At 35.2% G+C, this 17,884-nt stretch overlaps 1 protein-coding gene across 2 annotated transcripts in view; it reads left to right on the forward strand.

The window, feature by feature from the left end:
- The window catches only part of LOC129579349 (phosphofurin acidic cluster sorting protein 2), a 57,251-nt gene extending 40,912 nt beyond the window's left edge, over window positions 1-16,339 (forward strand). The window contains exons 2-13 of one of the 2 annotated variants that reach the window (XM_055469381.1): window positions 6,871-7,203; window positions 7,710-7,957; window positions 8,259-8,563; window positions 8,669-8,936; window positions 10,450-10,524; window positions 12,193-12,703; window positions 12,782-12,936; window positions 13,020-13,279; window positions 13,407-13,799; window positions 13,929-14,016; window positions 14,098-14,220; window positions 14,308-16,339. In XM_055469381.1, coding sequence (XP_055325356.1) covers window positions 6,871-7,203; window positions 7,710-7,957; window positions 8,259-8,563; window positions 8,669-8,936; window positions 10,450-10,524; window positions 12,193-12,703; window positions 12,782-12,936; window positions 13,020-13,279; window positions 13,407-13,799; window positions 13,929-14,016; window positions 14,098-14,220; window positions 14,308-14,435 — 2,887 coding nt within the window. In that variant the 3' untranslated portion in view covers window positions 14,436-16,339. The remainder of the gene's footprint in view (window positions 1-6,870; window positions 7,204-7,709; window positions 7,958-8,258; window positions 8,564-8,668; window positions 8,937-10,449; window positions 10,525-12,192; window positions 12,704-12,781; window positions 12,937-13,019; window positions 13,280-13,406; window positions 13,800-13,928; window positions 14,017-14,097; window positions 14,221-14,307) is intronic. The other variant, XM_055469382.1, reaches the window with a different exon arrangement.
- Window positions 16,340-17,884: the final 1,545 nt, after the last annotated feature.

A 17,884-nucleotide genomic window follows, 5' to 3' on the forward strand; every position in this document is an offset into this window, starting at 1 on the left:
TTTCAATCTTCCTTACTCTCTTCACTCTCATTCACTCGAGTGCAAGCCAAGATGCGGCAAAATATGTTGATGCTAAAGATTGTGCATACACATTCAAACAAAAAGTGAACGTTGATCATAGAAGAAATGAAACGAAGACGAGAAAAAAAATAAGCGAATCGAACGGAACGGAACGAAATGATAAGAGAAAGACAGAGAGCAAGAGAGTACGAGTGCGGATTGAATGCCAAGAATAAGTTGAACATCAGCTGAGAGTAAATCGCTTGCACAATGGTTGCAGTGGTAACGTCAACACGATTGACGTCTCCACGGTATTAAAATATTTCTACTTAAAATACAATGTTTGGGTAATCCCATGTCAAGCTCTCTCTCTCTATATCTCTATCGCTCTCGTTCGCACTGCAACAAAATGTGCACGACAGAGACAAACAGGGAAATATTGTCTGAATGTGGAACTAACTTCACGATTTTTTTTTGCTACCATGTTTGTAACTGCATTTTTCAGCCAAGCTAACCGTGAAGCAAAACATCCATATACGAGCAGCAGTAGCTACAACAATTGAAATATGCTGCCAACAAAAGGAATTCAAGACATTTCTCGTGAGTGTGTGCTTGTTCTCTCAGTTGCTGTTGCTGGTTTTTCATTTGTCGTCTTTCTTTCGTTTGTTGTGCGAGTATCATTTCGGTTCACAAAGCGACTCACCGCTGATAAAAATAGATCGATTCTCAGTGTCTATAGAATCACTGGCGGCTGTTTGGTTAAGTAATATAAAAATACCTACGCTACCGTACGATCTAAGATCGTTTGTCATCTCACCGCTTCCTCTGTCAGTCTCTCTCTCTCTCTCTCTCTCTCTCTCTCTCTCTCTCTCTCCCTCACACAATTTCATTCTGTTGAAAGTTTATGACTTTTCAACTCATTTTCCACGAGAAAAAAAAGGAAAAACCCGACTGAAATTGCATTTACCGAGAAATAATGAGCGTGAAATGTTGGTCATGTCAATTCAACAATTCGTTTGAACTGGTTTTGGAACTCATGTACATGCCCTCGTCTCGTTCAAAATCGATTTTCATCTGTGAATGAACTGAGAACCGATTCGAATTTTTTGTGTGTACAACACATTTTTTTTTCTTCTACGTTTTTTTGTACGCGCGCTCGGATTTGTTTTCAAGTCTCAATCGATTTTATTAATGATTCACTGCGTGGTGTGGCTTCAATTTGGTGTTTCCTTCTTCATTTTTTTTTTGTATCTGCGTTCGTGTTTAAACGAAATCACTGTTTTTGTACCCGTCGCTGAAATATACCGCACGAAAAACGATTCGAAAAATGACAAATATCTAGCCGAATCGACCCAATTATTATAGTTCATTGTAGCAACGACTCGTTTTTTTCCTCTTCTTCTTTTGACTTACTATGATTTTATTCAATATTTTAACGGATTCAATTGTTGACTCGTCGATGGAGCAAAGTAAACAATTTAATTTGTGCCAAATTACGTATTTCAAATATAAGCGACAAACAAACGGAGAAACAAACGAATTCAGATCATTTCAATGTTACGAAACAGATAGATTGATATTTTTTTTGCAAAACACTCAAACTTATCATGGGAGCAAACGTTCATCTTGTTTGGGTCGAACTTCAATTGAATTGCGCACAAAAACAAAAATTTCGCAGTTCTTGTTCTTGCCGATCCAATGAAGACAACGACGCAGCTAGTCGTATATGTGTGCGCGTTTTTAGCACTACATGAAATGTAGAGCTACTAATCTGCGTTTTTTTTTTCTAATACTTTTTCGAGCCATGAACAGAATTAGAGTGGCTTTCAATTTTATGCTCATATTTTTTATTCAATTCAAACTAGTGGCAGTAACGACAAATAAGTGCACAATATCTCGAAACGCTAATCAAATTTTTATTATCAAATGTTATTTAAAATTTACATTACTTTTTCCTTTTTTTGTATAGTACTCTTTTACCCTTTAGTATAAGTAATGGTTCAGATAAATTCTATGCGCATATTATTTATTTGATTTAAAGGAGTTACATTAATGAACAATAACGTATAATAAAACAATGGTTTAGTTAAATTGATTTAATATCATATGTACTATCAAGAATTAATTCCCTTTTTTGATTATACATCTTTTCATCATACTTTTATCATTCATTTTACTTTACGAATCGATATTCGCAAAACAGAGATGACTAAAAATGCATTTCGTTATTATTTTTTTGTTATTTGTATATATCAAAACATAACAAAAATAGTAATGTAAATGAAAAATTAAAAAAACAACAACAACTGAATAAGGTTACACAAGATGTTTTTATTGCTTTTCATATTTCCAATTTATGATATTACTTCTTTTTCTTCTTTAAAGAAAGAACATTCTCGAACGATGAATCCAGAACATTCTTCTTACGCTTTAATGAATTTGCACTATCACTATCCATTCTCTCAGACCCTTTTGGTTCTACTTTCATCTTTTTGGACTAAATTGGTAGACTTCTTTTTCCGTTTTGATACTGATTTAATTTTAATGTTTTCAACAGATATAATTTCACGCATTACAACGTCAATATTTTCATCATCAGAAAAGTTCATTTCGTGGATTTACAAATAATTTTAACCAAACTAAAATTACAATTGGAATTGACATTCAAATCACAAATATAATTCAAAGACTACTTTAATAAAATGCATTTCATGTAGTGCGCCAATAAAATAGTTTGTTGTGGAACAACAAAATAGAAAAAATATCTATAAACTCAAGAACGCAGAGCGGAGCAGAGCGACGCTCTGCGGTCTTGTTTCTTCTTCGTTTAGCAACGACATTTCGACTTGATTTATATTCATACTTTTACTTCATTATTTTTCTCAATGGCAACTCAATTTATTATTCTATTTGATTTGTGCTGAAGCATAGGACAAAGTAGTCTATCTCTCTCTTGCTCTTGGTTGCCCAAGAAGTTTATGGTTATGTGTTATTTGATCCACTTGTGCGAATGATACGAACCGGTGGAAAAGTTATATTATTTTAATGACAAGTCAAGATAATGAAATGACAGCCTCTATCAACATCACAATAAAATTGTTGGTTGGTGCAATGGCATCAAGAGCGCTCAAATTACACATACACACACCCACTCATATATATTATTCGTTTGAAGAGCCAACAACATTAACCATAATCAATTATGTAGTAATTAAATTCCTTGTTATCGATGTGAAATGAAGACGAGTGGCTTGATGTAAAGTGGATGCGGGAGGAGGCACAAAATATGCGCAAACAAAACACATCGCAGAACGTCAAACGGAAAACGGCAAAATAGAAAGCGAAACAAAAACGAATAATAAAAATAATAGAATGTAATGTTTGTGACGCGCCATCGACCTATAATCAATTATCTAGCGTACGCGACACTAGCACTGCATCCCAACCAGCCGATACACCGTCACATCAGTGCCGGTGCACGTCAGGTCGAAATATGATATATTTAGTGCGTATTGTTTTCACTTACGCATTCAATTAATTCACATTTCACAAAGCGAGTGCCGCGCGACAACTAGCACGGCAACACTATATGAATTATTCAGATGACTTTCGATAGAACAATGGCCATCCAAATTGGGCCTGGAATCATCGAGAGTGAGAGAGAGAGAGAGAGAGAGAGAGAGAGAGAGAGACGTATCGTATTATCCGATATTGTTTCAGACCTCGTTATTGTCAAAACCCACTGTTGTTATATGCATGGGAAATAAATGATCTGTTTGTCCACTAATGAAAGATGATCGCTCTGTCCAAGTTGCCATTGTTTTTATGTTGTGTGCGTGTACGTGAACGTGCAAATGAATTACCTAAATTGTTGACGGCTGCTTCCATCATTACTGAAATTCGACATTTCGAGAAAAAAAACTGAAATCAATTCCCGTTGTCGATGCCGAATGGTCATTTAACATGAATGTCATGGTGAACTGACATTGGGGCGTTAACACAAAACAAACCGTATAAATAAACATGAAAATGGCTGAGTCGAATTTTGCAAAAACCACCCCTGAAATAGAAACAATGGAAGTCATCGAAACCATAATTTGAGTCCAAATTTTTGTTTAGTTTTTCATTTTGCATTTTTTTCTCTCTTACAAAACCTGCACATCGATTTCCATTGGCAATTCAGAACAGCAGCACCAAAGAAGCCCATGGAAATATTGTCTTGGGAGTTTTATCTCATTTTCATTTTAGCATCAAGAATAATTCCAAATTATTTTTCATTCTTCTCATTTCATTGGAGCACAGAAAAAACATGCAATTCGGTAATCATCTCGAATGTATAAAACATGAAGATAGTTCCATGGTTTCTAACATTGGATTCACTATGAATCCGAAGATTTTGAGATTTCAAATAGAATAATCGCGTTCGCATCGCGCATTCTCATCATAATTTGGTACAAATAACGGATTCCTTGTGTAACGGATTCCACTGAGAAATATATCTTTTATGTTTTTGGAAATTTGCCAAAAGCAAACGAAATCAAATCCGTTTGATTCCCTTCGAATGGAATGCATGAGCTTTGAACGGAGAGCAACATCTTTTGATGGTCAGCCGCCAGCCATGGAATTTTTCAATATAATGAGTTGCCGCTCTCGAACGGGAAAAAAACCCCTTTTCCACAACCATATACCCAAGAGAGAGAGAGAGAGAGAGAGAGAGAGAAAGAGAGAGAGAGAGAGAAAGAGAGAGAGAGAGATGAGATCGAATCTTTTGCCAAATTTCAAATGCTTGTCCACATTAAAAATGCATTTATTCTCTCTCATTCTCTCTCTCAGCATCGTATCAATAAAAAATATGGATAAACAAAAGACGATTCCGCTAATCGAATTCACCCATCCCATTCTAACCCCTGGAATGTTGTTGTACAAATTTTTTTTCTCGTCTGAATGATATTATTATTAGGCAGCAGTGGAATCTCGTCCGCAAATCGACCGATTTTAATGAAGACTTTTGTATTCACAACCATCTTTTTGATTGAATTGTTTAACTGAGCGTAACGTACAAAGTAAAACAAACAAGGAAATGCAATACATTTTCAAACACAACAACAACAACAAATTGATTTGATTCTATTGGCAAAATTTCGTTTCAAAAACATGGAATAATTCATTTTTCTTTTTCGGCATTTCCATTGGTGCGTTCAATTTTATTTTATTATAAGCGCCAATGTGATTTGAATGCATTGTGTGAGCAATTTACAAACCAGTCAGCAATACAACAACAACAAACAATGAATACAGTCAATGACAGATAGCTGAGGATATATGCTGAGCATAGAAACTCAGCAAGCTGAGATTGGGATATTTTGACTTTATGACGTGCTATTCAAACAAATTTATGATGGATGGGAGTTTGGAACACATTTTCCATTACACTCCATCAACACTCCACCAAAATTTCTCATAAATTTGCACGAATAGTAAGTCACAAAATTCAAACGTACCAATCTCAGCTTGCTGAGTTCCTTTGCTCAGCATATATCCTGCTAATATCATCCTATACGAACACACACAGTGTGTAATTTTGGAAATATGTATCTCACTTTCAGCCGTTTTTCGACTGACCAAAACGTAATTCGTTCGATGCGCACAAAAACCATATTTCATAAATGTTTTTTTTAACAACACATACACACTCAATGAGGCAAATGGTTCCCACTTGCGACGATATATAATAAAACATGAAAAAAAATCGGCATAAATAAAGTGCATCAAGCGTGAAATATAATTTTCACTCGAGCTTGAAATAGCGACAAACAAAATATAATGGATTTCATGCCATATTATACAGGAATATGTCGATAATTGTTTGTTCACAGCATCAGACAATTGGCAATTTGCAGGCGTTTTTATGCATATATGATTCGATTCGAATTGACATAAATATTTGTATGTGATATTGAAAACAAAAGCAGACATTGTGAATCGCATAAAAATAAAATCAAATCATAACGTAATAAAATATATTCCTCTTGAGCCATTGTTTGCCACAATGCACACAACACACTTGCTGTGGATGCATTCGTAGTTGTTGTTGTTGCTGCTAATGCATGTGGTTTGACTTGAATTTATTAAGAGTGGATTATTATTATTATTATGCAAGTGAGCAATATCTATCAAATTAAATTAAGTAAAATGAATGCTAAATATGAATCATACGATTCTGTTTCTGCACCATGATGATGATGATGATGATGAACTGTGCGCCCAAAGGATTTCGCCTCATTTCGATTCATGGCTACATTACGTTCATTTCATTTATATGCACTCTCAAATGAATTAGTCTTGACACTATTTAATGCATAAAACGTACATTTTATCCACGGACAATTATGTAAACTACATTTTAACTCTGTGGTTACGTAATACTATTCTCGAGGACAATAATTGTTGTTCTGCTTTTTGAATTTAATGTGACGGGTCAAGAAATATAGCCACTCCATATACAAACCCAAATGATGTGAACAGTCTAGTTGTGTTCGAGCTGAGGTTGAAGAAGATAGTAGGAAAAAAATCGAACAATAATCGCTCAGAATTGCGATGAGTATGAAAAATGAGCATCAGCTCATCCGTTTTATTGACCCCGTTAAATACAGAAAACGAAACAGGATAAAAAAAACACGTAATTCTTCATTGTTGATGGACTTATTATTTCACACTTGTTGGATCAAGAACGAACCTGCACGAAAAAATGTATCCCATTTCATCAAATCATTTTCTACTTTTATCCATAATATTCAGCCCCATTTTGTGTCAGTCGCTGTTATTCCATTTCTCATATATATTTTTTTTTCTTCTTTCTCTCTTCCGCAGATTATGTTCGCTGTCGATAACACGACTTACACTTATGATGCCATTACCTCCGGATCTAACGTCATTATCGTTGGCTGTAAAAATGCAAAGCTCAAAACGCACATTAAGGTCTCACGAAATACCAGTGCCACAGACATTTCTTACGGGTAGCAATAGCGTTGGATTTGGCGGTTTGACTGGTGGCAGTGCGCCATCATCGTTGGCTGCATGTAATGTGAACAACACATCGTTTGGCAGCATTGGCGGTAGCGGCGCGACGTCATTCTTTGAAACTGATCTAGATTTACATTTTAGCCTACAATATCCACATTTTATCAAACGCGATGGAAACAGGTTCGTATCGTATTTTCAGCTGTTCGTTTTTCTCTCTGTCTATCTCTTTCTCTCAGAGCGTGTTATGAGCTGACGTCAGCAGCACTAACTAACGTCAGCTGCTGATATTAGCTGCTGGCCAGTATACAAAATTCGAGTGTTACAAAATACGTATTCCTTTCTGGGTGCGAAGTCAAATTTGAAATTAAACTTGACTTGGACCCAGAAAGGAACACGAATTTTGTATTGCAAATGCGTTAAAACAGCGCAACGCAACGCATACTCGTCAGCAGCTGACGTTAGCTCATAACACGCTCTGCTTTCTCTCGCACATACTCATATACGTTTCGTACATACAGTGAATTGCCAAGGTGCAATGTCATAAGTTAAAAATGATGGCGTCGCTCCAGGCAAATCTAATACACTCTTTGCGCTAGCTATCTTTTTTCATTAACTGGAATGCATTAAAATCGAATTTAAAAGCATTCTGTTTTTCTCTTCGCTTGTGATCCAAATTGAAACCACAGACTGCAGATACTGTTGCAAAGGCGTAAAAAATATAAAAGTCGAACAATATTAGGCTATAAAACGTTAGCGGAAGGCATCATTCGAATGGATGCGGTTTTACAAAAATCAATGGATATGACTGTTGAGCTAACCGCAAGCGGCAAATCTGGGCGTCAAGGATGCACCGTTGCCACATTACGAGCGGATCGCGTTTCATCAATACCCGTGGATCATGACAATAAAAATAATAATAGCGTTGTTTTAGCAGGTTCGTTTTTTTCACATGACATTCATTAATCATTATTTCGTAGCAAAATTCTTTACACCTCCCGAGTTTTTCCTCGTCAAAAACAAAAAGAAATGATGGAAAATCTATGACTATTATGAATTTGACGAATCACTCGGGAAGTAAAATAAAAGTTGAAGTTTTATTTTCAATATTTCACTCCATGAATAATAATGATACCGCCATAAAATTTACGATAGGTCAGTGTTTGCTCTCTAATATAAACCAATAAATCCAATGTTATACCTTCTTTTTTTCTCATCCATATTTGATGCGCGCGTAGACCGTGTTAACGAATTTTCCGATGAAGACGAAGAGATTGAATTTAGCTCGGGCGAATACGATCCGAACAACATGGGTGGCAATGGGAGCGGAAATGGGCCAGGCGTCAGCGGTGATCATCTTACCGGTTATGATGCAAAACGAGGCTATGCAATGAAACGTGACCTACGCAAATACAGAAAAATCGACCGAGCCGAAAATGATGGTGAGGTCGATGACGGTGCGCTTGGTGCTAATCCAGCTGATAGTGACAGTGAATTTGAGAATTTGAAAGTCAAAGGCTCGTCCCGAGCCAAAATCAGCCACGTAAGAATCCGAGACGCAGTGCGCATTCACAATTCACATGCAATTGGTTGAGTAAATTGTAAATTGGGTTTCTTCTTTCCTCGTCTCTGTTGGTGAATATTTTAGCAAAGAAATTTCAAGCAGAAAATCATTGCTTTGTTGAAGCGATTCAAAGTGCCAGATGAATTGGAAGGAGGTGGTTCTCGTGGGCCGGGCGCGTTGCGAGGCGAACGAGAATTGGACGCATTATTCCACGAATTGGATTCGTTGTCATGCTGTGAGGGTGATGATTCGGGACCGGATATGGATAGTTTGTCGGTTGGATCCACTCCAAAACCATCGTTGCGACCATTTTTCACGAATTCAAAAAACATGTTACACGAAAATCTAATGGGTTGGTGTAAATGAATTATCTTTTTGATTTCCCGAATTTTGTTTTTTTTTTGCTCTCACAAAACGAAACCATTTTTTTCGTTTTCTTTTGTTGTTGTATTGTTGAGCCAATGTACGAATTATAAAGTGGAAAATTCTACTGAAAAAACTACTTCAATTCCAAACGGACGCGCGTTTCAAGTTCTCTTTCTTTCTCTGTCTATCTCTATTCATCTTTTACTTTCTCGCTCGCGAATAAATTTAACTCAATTACGAATGATAATTGAATGATGATATTAGGAGCGTTTAATGCACACTGAACTCTCCTCAATTAACTGACATGAACGAGAGAAAAAAAAACTGTATCTGTGTCAAGTATCAGTTACGTTTGTTTGTAGTATTGCTATATTGCATTATCACCCAATTTCCATGTCATTTCATTTGGAAGCGAAGAGAAAAAAAGATGTTTGTTATTGGAAATTGGCAACGCTATTCAAACAGCAGCATGAAATGGATTCAAACGACTATTTGACTTTTTATGCTCATACCATTCAATTAAACAAATGCATATCACACCGACTAACCAAATAAACGATAGAAGAAAAAAGGAGAAAAGCAATCAAGTTGGGGAGAATTAGCAAATGATTTGTTTCTTTCATGTTACGTCATTTCATTTTTGGAACGAGCGCGCATCTCATCTCATTTTATCTCAGTCAGTCAGTTTTTGTGTGTTTTGTCCATGTCTCTGTTACTCTCCCACGCTGTATCTCCCCGTCTTGTCTCTCGCTCACTCGTTCGCCATCTCTCTCTCTCTCTCTCTCTCTGTTTTGCGGCATCCATAGAAATGCAGGAACACAACTTGAGCAAATAGCATGAAAAATTTGTCATCATTTCAAATGAAGAACATCACATTGTATTGCGACTAACTAACAACAGTCGAACCATATAACAAACAAACGAAACACGACACAAAAACAAACGAACGAAAAATAAACGAATCTGCATCCATTTAATATATAGTAGTTTATGTTGCATTTGTCTCTCAGTTGAGTCGGACACACATTTTGAGTTTCTCTTCTTATTTTAATTACAACTATTTACAATAAAATATATATTACTATAAGATTTACCAAAGCGAAACGTATTTTGACCAGAGTTCTATGCTACATGCTTTTTGTTCGCGTTATGAATATTCTTGTAGATGATACAATTTTGCATTCGTTATTCCTTTCATTATTATTATCAAACAGAACCGTTCTTTTTTTTTATTCTCCTGAATATACCAGAATAATAGCTGTTAACATTAATATTATTCGCATAAAATTTATGACAAAAAAAAAATCAAATAACTCATGAATAATTTTTCAGTTCAAAATTTTTTCGTTTTTCAAACATAAAAAACAGAATCAAAAAAAAAAAATTCTTCTCATTCGTGTTATGTATATCTAAAAAGTGCATGGCTTATACAAAACGAAACAAAAACCAAAAAAAAAAACAGAACAAAACAAAACCAAACGAATCAATTTCATACACAGGCATTAATCACCGACACACGACCGAAAAATATGATGGACTTGCCGAAAAGAAAAGTGCTAATTCAATCACATCAGGTTTGTTATTCATAAATGAATGTTGATGATCATTTAGATTAACTCTTCTTCCCGTTTGACTAACACCACCATCTAACAACTAACTCAATATATCTATAAATATTTTGTCTCGCTGTCTCTCTCTCTCTCTCGTTCACTCGCTCTCTCTCTCTCACACACACACTCACACACTTTCTCTCTCTATAAATTAACCGAAGAAATGTCTTATTTTGTCTCGATCTTTTGTGATGCATTTTATAAAGACCAATCACCATGCTTGGTGTTTGGTGTCAAAATCCAATTAGATACATCACCAAATCCACAGAAACGAACAGAAACCCAATCTACGGCTTATGTGAATGTATTAGAAAAGTATATCCAATGGAAAATTCACACCAATCTCAATTATTCACACCATCGCTTGTAATTCAGCAAAAAAAAGTCCTCTCTACCCCCTGTCCAGATCAAAGAGAAAAAACTCTCATCTCTGCTCCCTTCACATGTTCACAATCTAAACACCAAAACCATACACAACACCTCCAAGAACAACACTGTCACACACACGCATACACTCACACTTCTTTTATTATGTACTTATATGGATATGCTATTGCTTGACCTGTGCAATTTTGAACCTTACCCAAAAATATAAAATGAATTGAGCAACGGCAATTTCGTTAAATCGACCTTATTAAATTCCAATTTGCATGATGGGATGTGTGGATCATTTTGTGCTGATGAAGGTTTATATTAAGCCACAGTATGTTCCGACACTTGCACTGTCTGTCACTCCTACACACACACCCAAACACACACACACACACGCACGTACAGTCACTCACTCACTCACACGTACACTCTTTTATACTTTATATATGTTATTACACATTTTCTCTAGTGAATGCTTGTTGTGAATAGAACAAAATGTTGTAGATTCTACCTTAGGTTAAATAACGTTTGTCTTTCGACCTAGATTAACAATTTACACACATTTTCTTTACCATTTTTTTTAAATAACTTTTTTAATTATTAACAACGACACGAAAAATTGCATGAAATTCATCGCACTGCCTGATCATAAATAAGAACTAAGGCATTCACGTTATTTATGAAACACATCAGGCAACTGTCAACCCCGTGTGTGTACGAAATTTCATCCAATCTAGAAAATAGAGAAAACAAAAACAAATCTCTTATTCCGAGCATGATGACACCCGTTCCATTGCAATCGCACTGAATTTTTTTTTCGTCCGAATGACCAACCAAATCGTTTACATCAAATATTGCGTTCCCTTGGCCGTTGTCGAAATATTTCTTTATTTTGTCCGCAATTTTATAACAATGAACTCTAATCAACATATTTTCCTAATTTTTTCTTAAAATATATTTCAACTAGAAACCAAAAAAGTGATATCTATATATAAATAAATCCACCCCACCTACTACACTTGTCTAATATTCATTCAGAGCAGTTCATTTCACTTATCTTTACTCTTTTATTGACTGGTTTTCAATTTGGTTTTTCTGTTTGTTTAGATATTTGATTTTTTCGCTTTTAATTTTTTCGTCTCGAAATGAGCCCTATCTACTCCAAAGCTGGTTGTTCAGATTTGGGACCGTGTGCAATGATTTCCTACAAGCTAAGTTTTCATTTTTTTGTATTTAATTTTGGCGATTTGTTTCGATTAGAAAAAGGCGATTGGAAGAATGATAGTTCGGGCAATGAAGGTGCCGCTGGTACCGATCCAGAAGCACAAAATTCAGATCCATCGCAGCAACAGCAGCAATCGGCCAATGCAACTCATAGTCCACCACGTGAAAAGGAAACCGTAACCGAACGACGAAGTAAGCTTTTTCGTGCGACTAGCAATACACCGAATAGTAAGAAGAAACAGTCGCTCAGCCTGACGGCCGATCAACAAGCCACCACACTTAAGTCAGTATTAGATTCATGTTTGTCGCCGACAAATGTTGAACCACGCAAATCACTGTTGGATCAATTGATCCGAACATTTTCAACGGAAGAAGCCGTTCTACCGGATGTTTTGTCCATCTTTGGTCCACCCGAATCACATGGCACCGTATTGATGCAACGTTTGGCGCCATTGCTATCGGTTTCATTGCGACCAACATTTTCACCACAGAATACGGCCGAAGTTCGGGCAGTTTTGCAAGCACTTATGAATAAAATTCATAAATAGTAAGTGGATTTTTCTGATGTTGTGCTTTTCATACCTACTTCTTAGGCTTTAATATTCTATTTCTTCTTCTGTTTCAGTTGCAATTCAACGGCAAAACCACCAACCACCATCAAAGTTCTTCTGGTCGGCGGCGATTGGCTACAAGGAGCGGTATTGCGGCACTATGTTGATTTGCTTGGCGTACGTCCTCCTGATTGGGTCAATCACATTCGTTTTTATATTGTTCCGTTGTGTAAGTGTTAAATCAATCCTTGATGAGAATCTTCAATTTCTTTCATCAATCTAATGGATTTTTCTTTGTAACCATTCCAATAGGTTCTAGTTCCATATCAAGATATTTAAGCGCAATCGATAGTTCGTATGCATCGATGTTTGGCAACGATGGTTGGGCGCAGCTATGCGAATCTGCCGCATCTGTGGACCCAGTTCAATCGAAGCCGGAAATTCAAGAGATTGTTAATCGAATCCAACGATATTTACACACAGCCGGCCCATGCACACAAATTCCCATTGCCGAGGCAATGGTTAATTACAAAGATGAGGATTCATGTCAAATTTTCGTACCGTTCGTTAGTGTAAGTGGTATTTAATCACGCTGTTTGTGTGTCTGCTTTTAATTTGATCCTTCAGACCCAAAGGAAAATATTTGAGCGACACCAAGACAAGTGGAGCTGTTGATTTATCATTTTCTTGTTTGTGTAGGATGTAAAATTGGGCTCAACGGAATCGCATCAATTGTCTGTTGATTTGGATGAGAGTTTGATTTCGGGCCTGTTGCTGCAATCACAGCAAACGAGTGGCAATAGTTTGTTGTCGGGATCGTCACCGCCACACAGTGGTCGTACATCACCGCCCGTAACACCATCATCCGCTCAAACATTGCACCATCAACATTCGTACCAGCAAATTGTGTTGCCGCCGCCGCAACAACAGCAACAGCAAACGCAATCATTTCAATTACAATCACAGCAGGAGCCAATGGAATTGCAGCTTGAATACTGGCCTATCAAATCGCCCATTGACAAAGACAAAAGCTTGGCTAAAGGTTTCGATCAGGGAAAATGCAGCATTAAGGGCACATTTAGAAATTTACAGGTAGATTTTGTGGCTCATTTCATCGATTTCCCTCCACCTCTTCCCATCTTTCTCTTCTTCATACACATTTTCATTCGGAATCCAATTAATGTCGGTTGGCGTGATTCATTTTTTGTTTCATTACTATAGGTGTGCCGACTACCGTTGAATCCACAATCAGGCGAAGTCTCCCAGGGACTGGTTGTCAACTATGCGACCAAGGAGAAGAAACAGAAAAGTAACCAACCATTTCCATTAAAATGTTGCTCGAAATTCATTTTTTTTTCATCAACTCTGTGCCTGTGTGCTTTCGTTTCAGTCATGAGATTGGGAAAGAAGAAGGAGAAGGACCGTGATCAAGAGAAAGAGCAATTTGTTGATGGTGTAGCGCGGCTCATCTGCAGTCCGAATCCAAAGCAATCACATCCAATTCCATTGAGAGGTAAAACCAATGCTCTCTTTTTGCCCACTTCATTCGGCAAACGCATTTTTTTAAAAATTTCTTTCTACTTTTATCTCTTTTGTTTAGTTTATATCGATGGAACTGAATGGACTGGCGTGAAATTCTTTCAATTATCATCACAATGGCAGACGCATGTAAAAAATTTCCCAGTCGGTCTCATTGGCGCTCAATTGACACCATCAGATTTATCCTAGTCATTTTTAAATCGATAAAGCTGTAATATCTGAAATTTTGAATTTGAAAATCAAGCAAAAGAAGCAGAAAAACAAAAATCCAATAACTATACTAATTAGATGTTAATTTAATGTGAAAGAAGAAGAGAAAAAAAAATCAAATGCAACAATTACAACGCAATGGTCAATACTAATTATTGAGATGGAAACATATATGAAAGGGCGCATAATTCATTGCAGAACATGAGGCAATGAATTCAGAACAAAAAACATAATAAACACCTTTGTATTTGTATAATTTGTATGTATGTATAATATGTAAAACATTAAGAAATTGTTCTCTGTGTTTGAATTACTAATTTTTATTTCCTAGTTCAGAATTTGTTTTTCTTCTGTGACAACAGACCCCAAGTGAAGCTGTGGAACTGAACTGTAGAATGAAGCAGAAACAACAGACAAACGAAATCTCGAATGAAAAGATGAAATTTGAAGAAAAAAATCATGCGACATTTATGTCTGTTGGTTTTTGCTTTTGTTCTTTATTTTAATTTGACCAAAATGTTAAATAGAAATTGAATGTCATTTCTTCCTATCCGCCCCATTCCAAATTATTTTTTTTTACTGCATCAAAGGGTGACGCTCAACTCGTTTGCATATAATGTTGTTTCATTTGAATGGGCTACGCCCCACAGACAAAAAAATATATGGTCAAATCAAAACGTGTTCAGTTCAGTTAAATAAAAAAAAAAATGATCCAAAGAAAACAAAGTTTTAGCAAGAATTAGCAAGTAAGTTAAAGGAATTCTGTTGTAACGTATATTAAACCTATGTGGCATAACCTATGGCAAATATTATTGTGTTTGTGTTTTTTCAATTTGAATCTTCTTGACAACACATTACTATTAAACGAATCATATGCATCACAACACTTGCAAACAGTTACGAGATTGCTGTATTCATACAACAACAACAACAACAACAGAAAAACAAACATGAGAATAATAATCATAATAATTACCAATTGCTAATGCGTATCGATATTATTAGGGCATGATTAAATAAAAAAAACAGCAAGTTATATTTTTTTGTAAAAAGTAAATTTTCATGGTTCGCGCGATGATGATGATGAATGGCCGAAAGTTAAATGCGAAAAAAATATGCACAGATCGGCACATAGTAAACATACGTATGTGACATTAATACTTAGATTTGTTTTCCAATTGATTAATCGACAATAGTATTCAATCTCTGGCAAACCATCTGTGTTTATTCAGACTTTAAAGATTTTTTTTATTGTATAAATTGATCGATTTATCAATTATGCCGATATATCTAGCTGTAAATGATGCAATATTGCATTTTTCGCGGGAAGAAAGAGAAAGAAAGGGAAAAAAACAATCCGAATAACCATTACAACCATAAAGCTGCTAGTCGTTTGATAATGATTTAATTAATTTTATTAGATTTTTTTTTCGTTCTAATTTGTAATTGAGCAACATCTCATTTGGGTCATGTTTTCCTAAAATGCAAAAATGTTCCATTTTTTTTCTTCAAACTACGGATTTATTTACAAGCTAAACTCGAATGAATACACAAAAAAAAATCAAGAAAATAAAATCAACAATTGGTTAGAATAAAAATTTAATTTTTTTGACTGAGACGAATAGATTAGAGAATTTTATTGTGAAGTAAATAATGTAATTAATTCGAATTAAGGGAATAGCTCTCCGATTTATCGCATTGTTGCGTTTCTTATTGGTGTCTCGATGCGATAGAAATGATATTGTAAAATTTTTTAAGGAAGGACAAACAAAAATCAACCAACAACAAAAAATAAGAAAGCAAATTCCAACCGTTTTTCTTGCAAACGAATGAGAGAATGAGAATCAATTAAAAAAAAATGGAATGAATTGGGAAAAAAAATACATCGCTTTTATGTTTGTAATTTATTGCTAATTTTTTTTAGCCAATTTTTACCAAATACCAAAATGTATATCCTACAGGTAGGTCATCAAAATACTCATTGAAAGTGTACGTTGTTTTTTATTATTTGTTTTGTCAAACGCAAAAAAAATGACGTGCGAACATTGGAAAATAATAAATTTATATTTAACACACACCAACAAGAAGAAGTGAAAATTTTAAAATGCTTAAATAATAAAAACGAGAATAATTTAAATGAAAACAACAAATATATCAACAAATGAGTGAGATTCATGTATAAAATCATATAGCTCAAAATAACAGAAAGACAACAACAGCAACCAACATTAGCAACAACATGTGCTTCGTTTTTTTCACTTTTTAGCTAATGTCATATATATAGGATTTAATATCTAGATGCATAAATCGAGCAATTAATTACTCCGTTGGATGGACATTAAATGGCGCTAACGTCGAACGAGGCGGTAACGTTTCATCAGCGCACATTTTTGTATGGGTGTATGCCAAATATGAATTGATAGGTGACATACAGAGGACAACACATATCGTTTTGACAAAAAGAAGAGGAAAAAGAAGAGAAGCATACGAGCAAATGGAATTAATCAAATATATGTTTGTTGCTCAATGAGCAATGCTCATGACATATTGTACACGCTGAACTGAGTTTTGATTTTTGAACACACACAGAGCTAAATATTTTAACTGGAAACGTTGTTATTTTCAATTTTCGTGGAAATAAAATGTAAATAACTAAACGATCTATTTGGAATAAATGCATCGATTAAATTTTAATCACGGCTTAATCACTTTTTGTTGTTGATGCTTGCATTAAATTACAAAACAGCAAATAAATTCAGCGTATATAAATTTAATTCATACATTTATGTCAAAATTAATTGTTTGGATTATTTTCCGCTGGTTTTACATGCCGAACAACTCCGATGAAATGGCTAATAAAATGCTGTTTTATTTGTCGCAGCACGAATAGTTTTTAACTTGTAAATGTATAACAAACAAAGCCATCGTAGAGCATGTTCAGCCATCGCAGAGCATACATAGACGTAAGTGGAAATCAAAGGAAAAAAACATCAAAACAGGAATTTCAACGAAATTTTTTTTAGATAATAGTTGACACGTTTTTAGTACTGAACTGCTTGATAAAGAACATTTTATTGAAAAGAATATCAGCAAAAGAGAAAAAAAAACACGGACATCTCATCTATTTGTAGAAATTTGATAATTGAACGAACGAAAGAGAGAGGAGTTAGGAGAGGAGAAAACAACAAAATCAAAAAAATGAGTTCATAACTTTGCCTGCATTTCTAGTAAAAGTTTTTCTTAAAACGCATCAAATTTTACCAGGCATTTGCAATATCGCATGTAATAATAGCATGAGTTCATTAGTTTTTCCCCTGAGGCAAAGAACCACTTTTCTCTCTTCACATTTTTAAAAAAAAATTGATCTCAAAAGACTAAAAAAATATGGATGCAATGATATAATTCGCATAAATGATATAAAATAAGGC

This window comes from Sitodiplosis mosellana, unplaced genomic scaffold (assembly GCF_009176505.1).
Source record: "Sitodiplosis mosellana isolate CC-2019 unplaced genomic scaffold, AAFC_SMos_1.0 Smas_scaffold_6226, whole genome shotgun sequence".
NCBI lineage: Eukaryota > Metazoa > Arthropoda > Insecta > Diptera > Cecidomyiidae > Sitodiplosis > Sitodiplosis mosellana.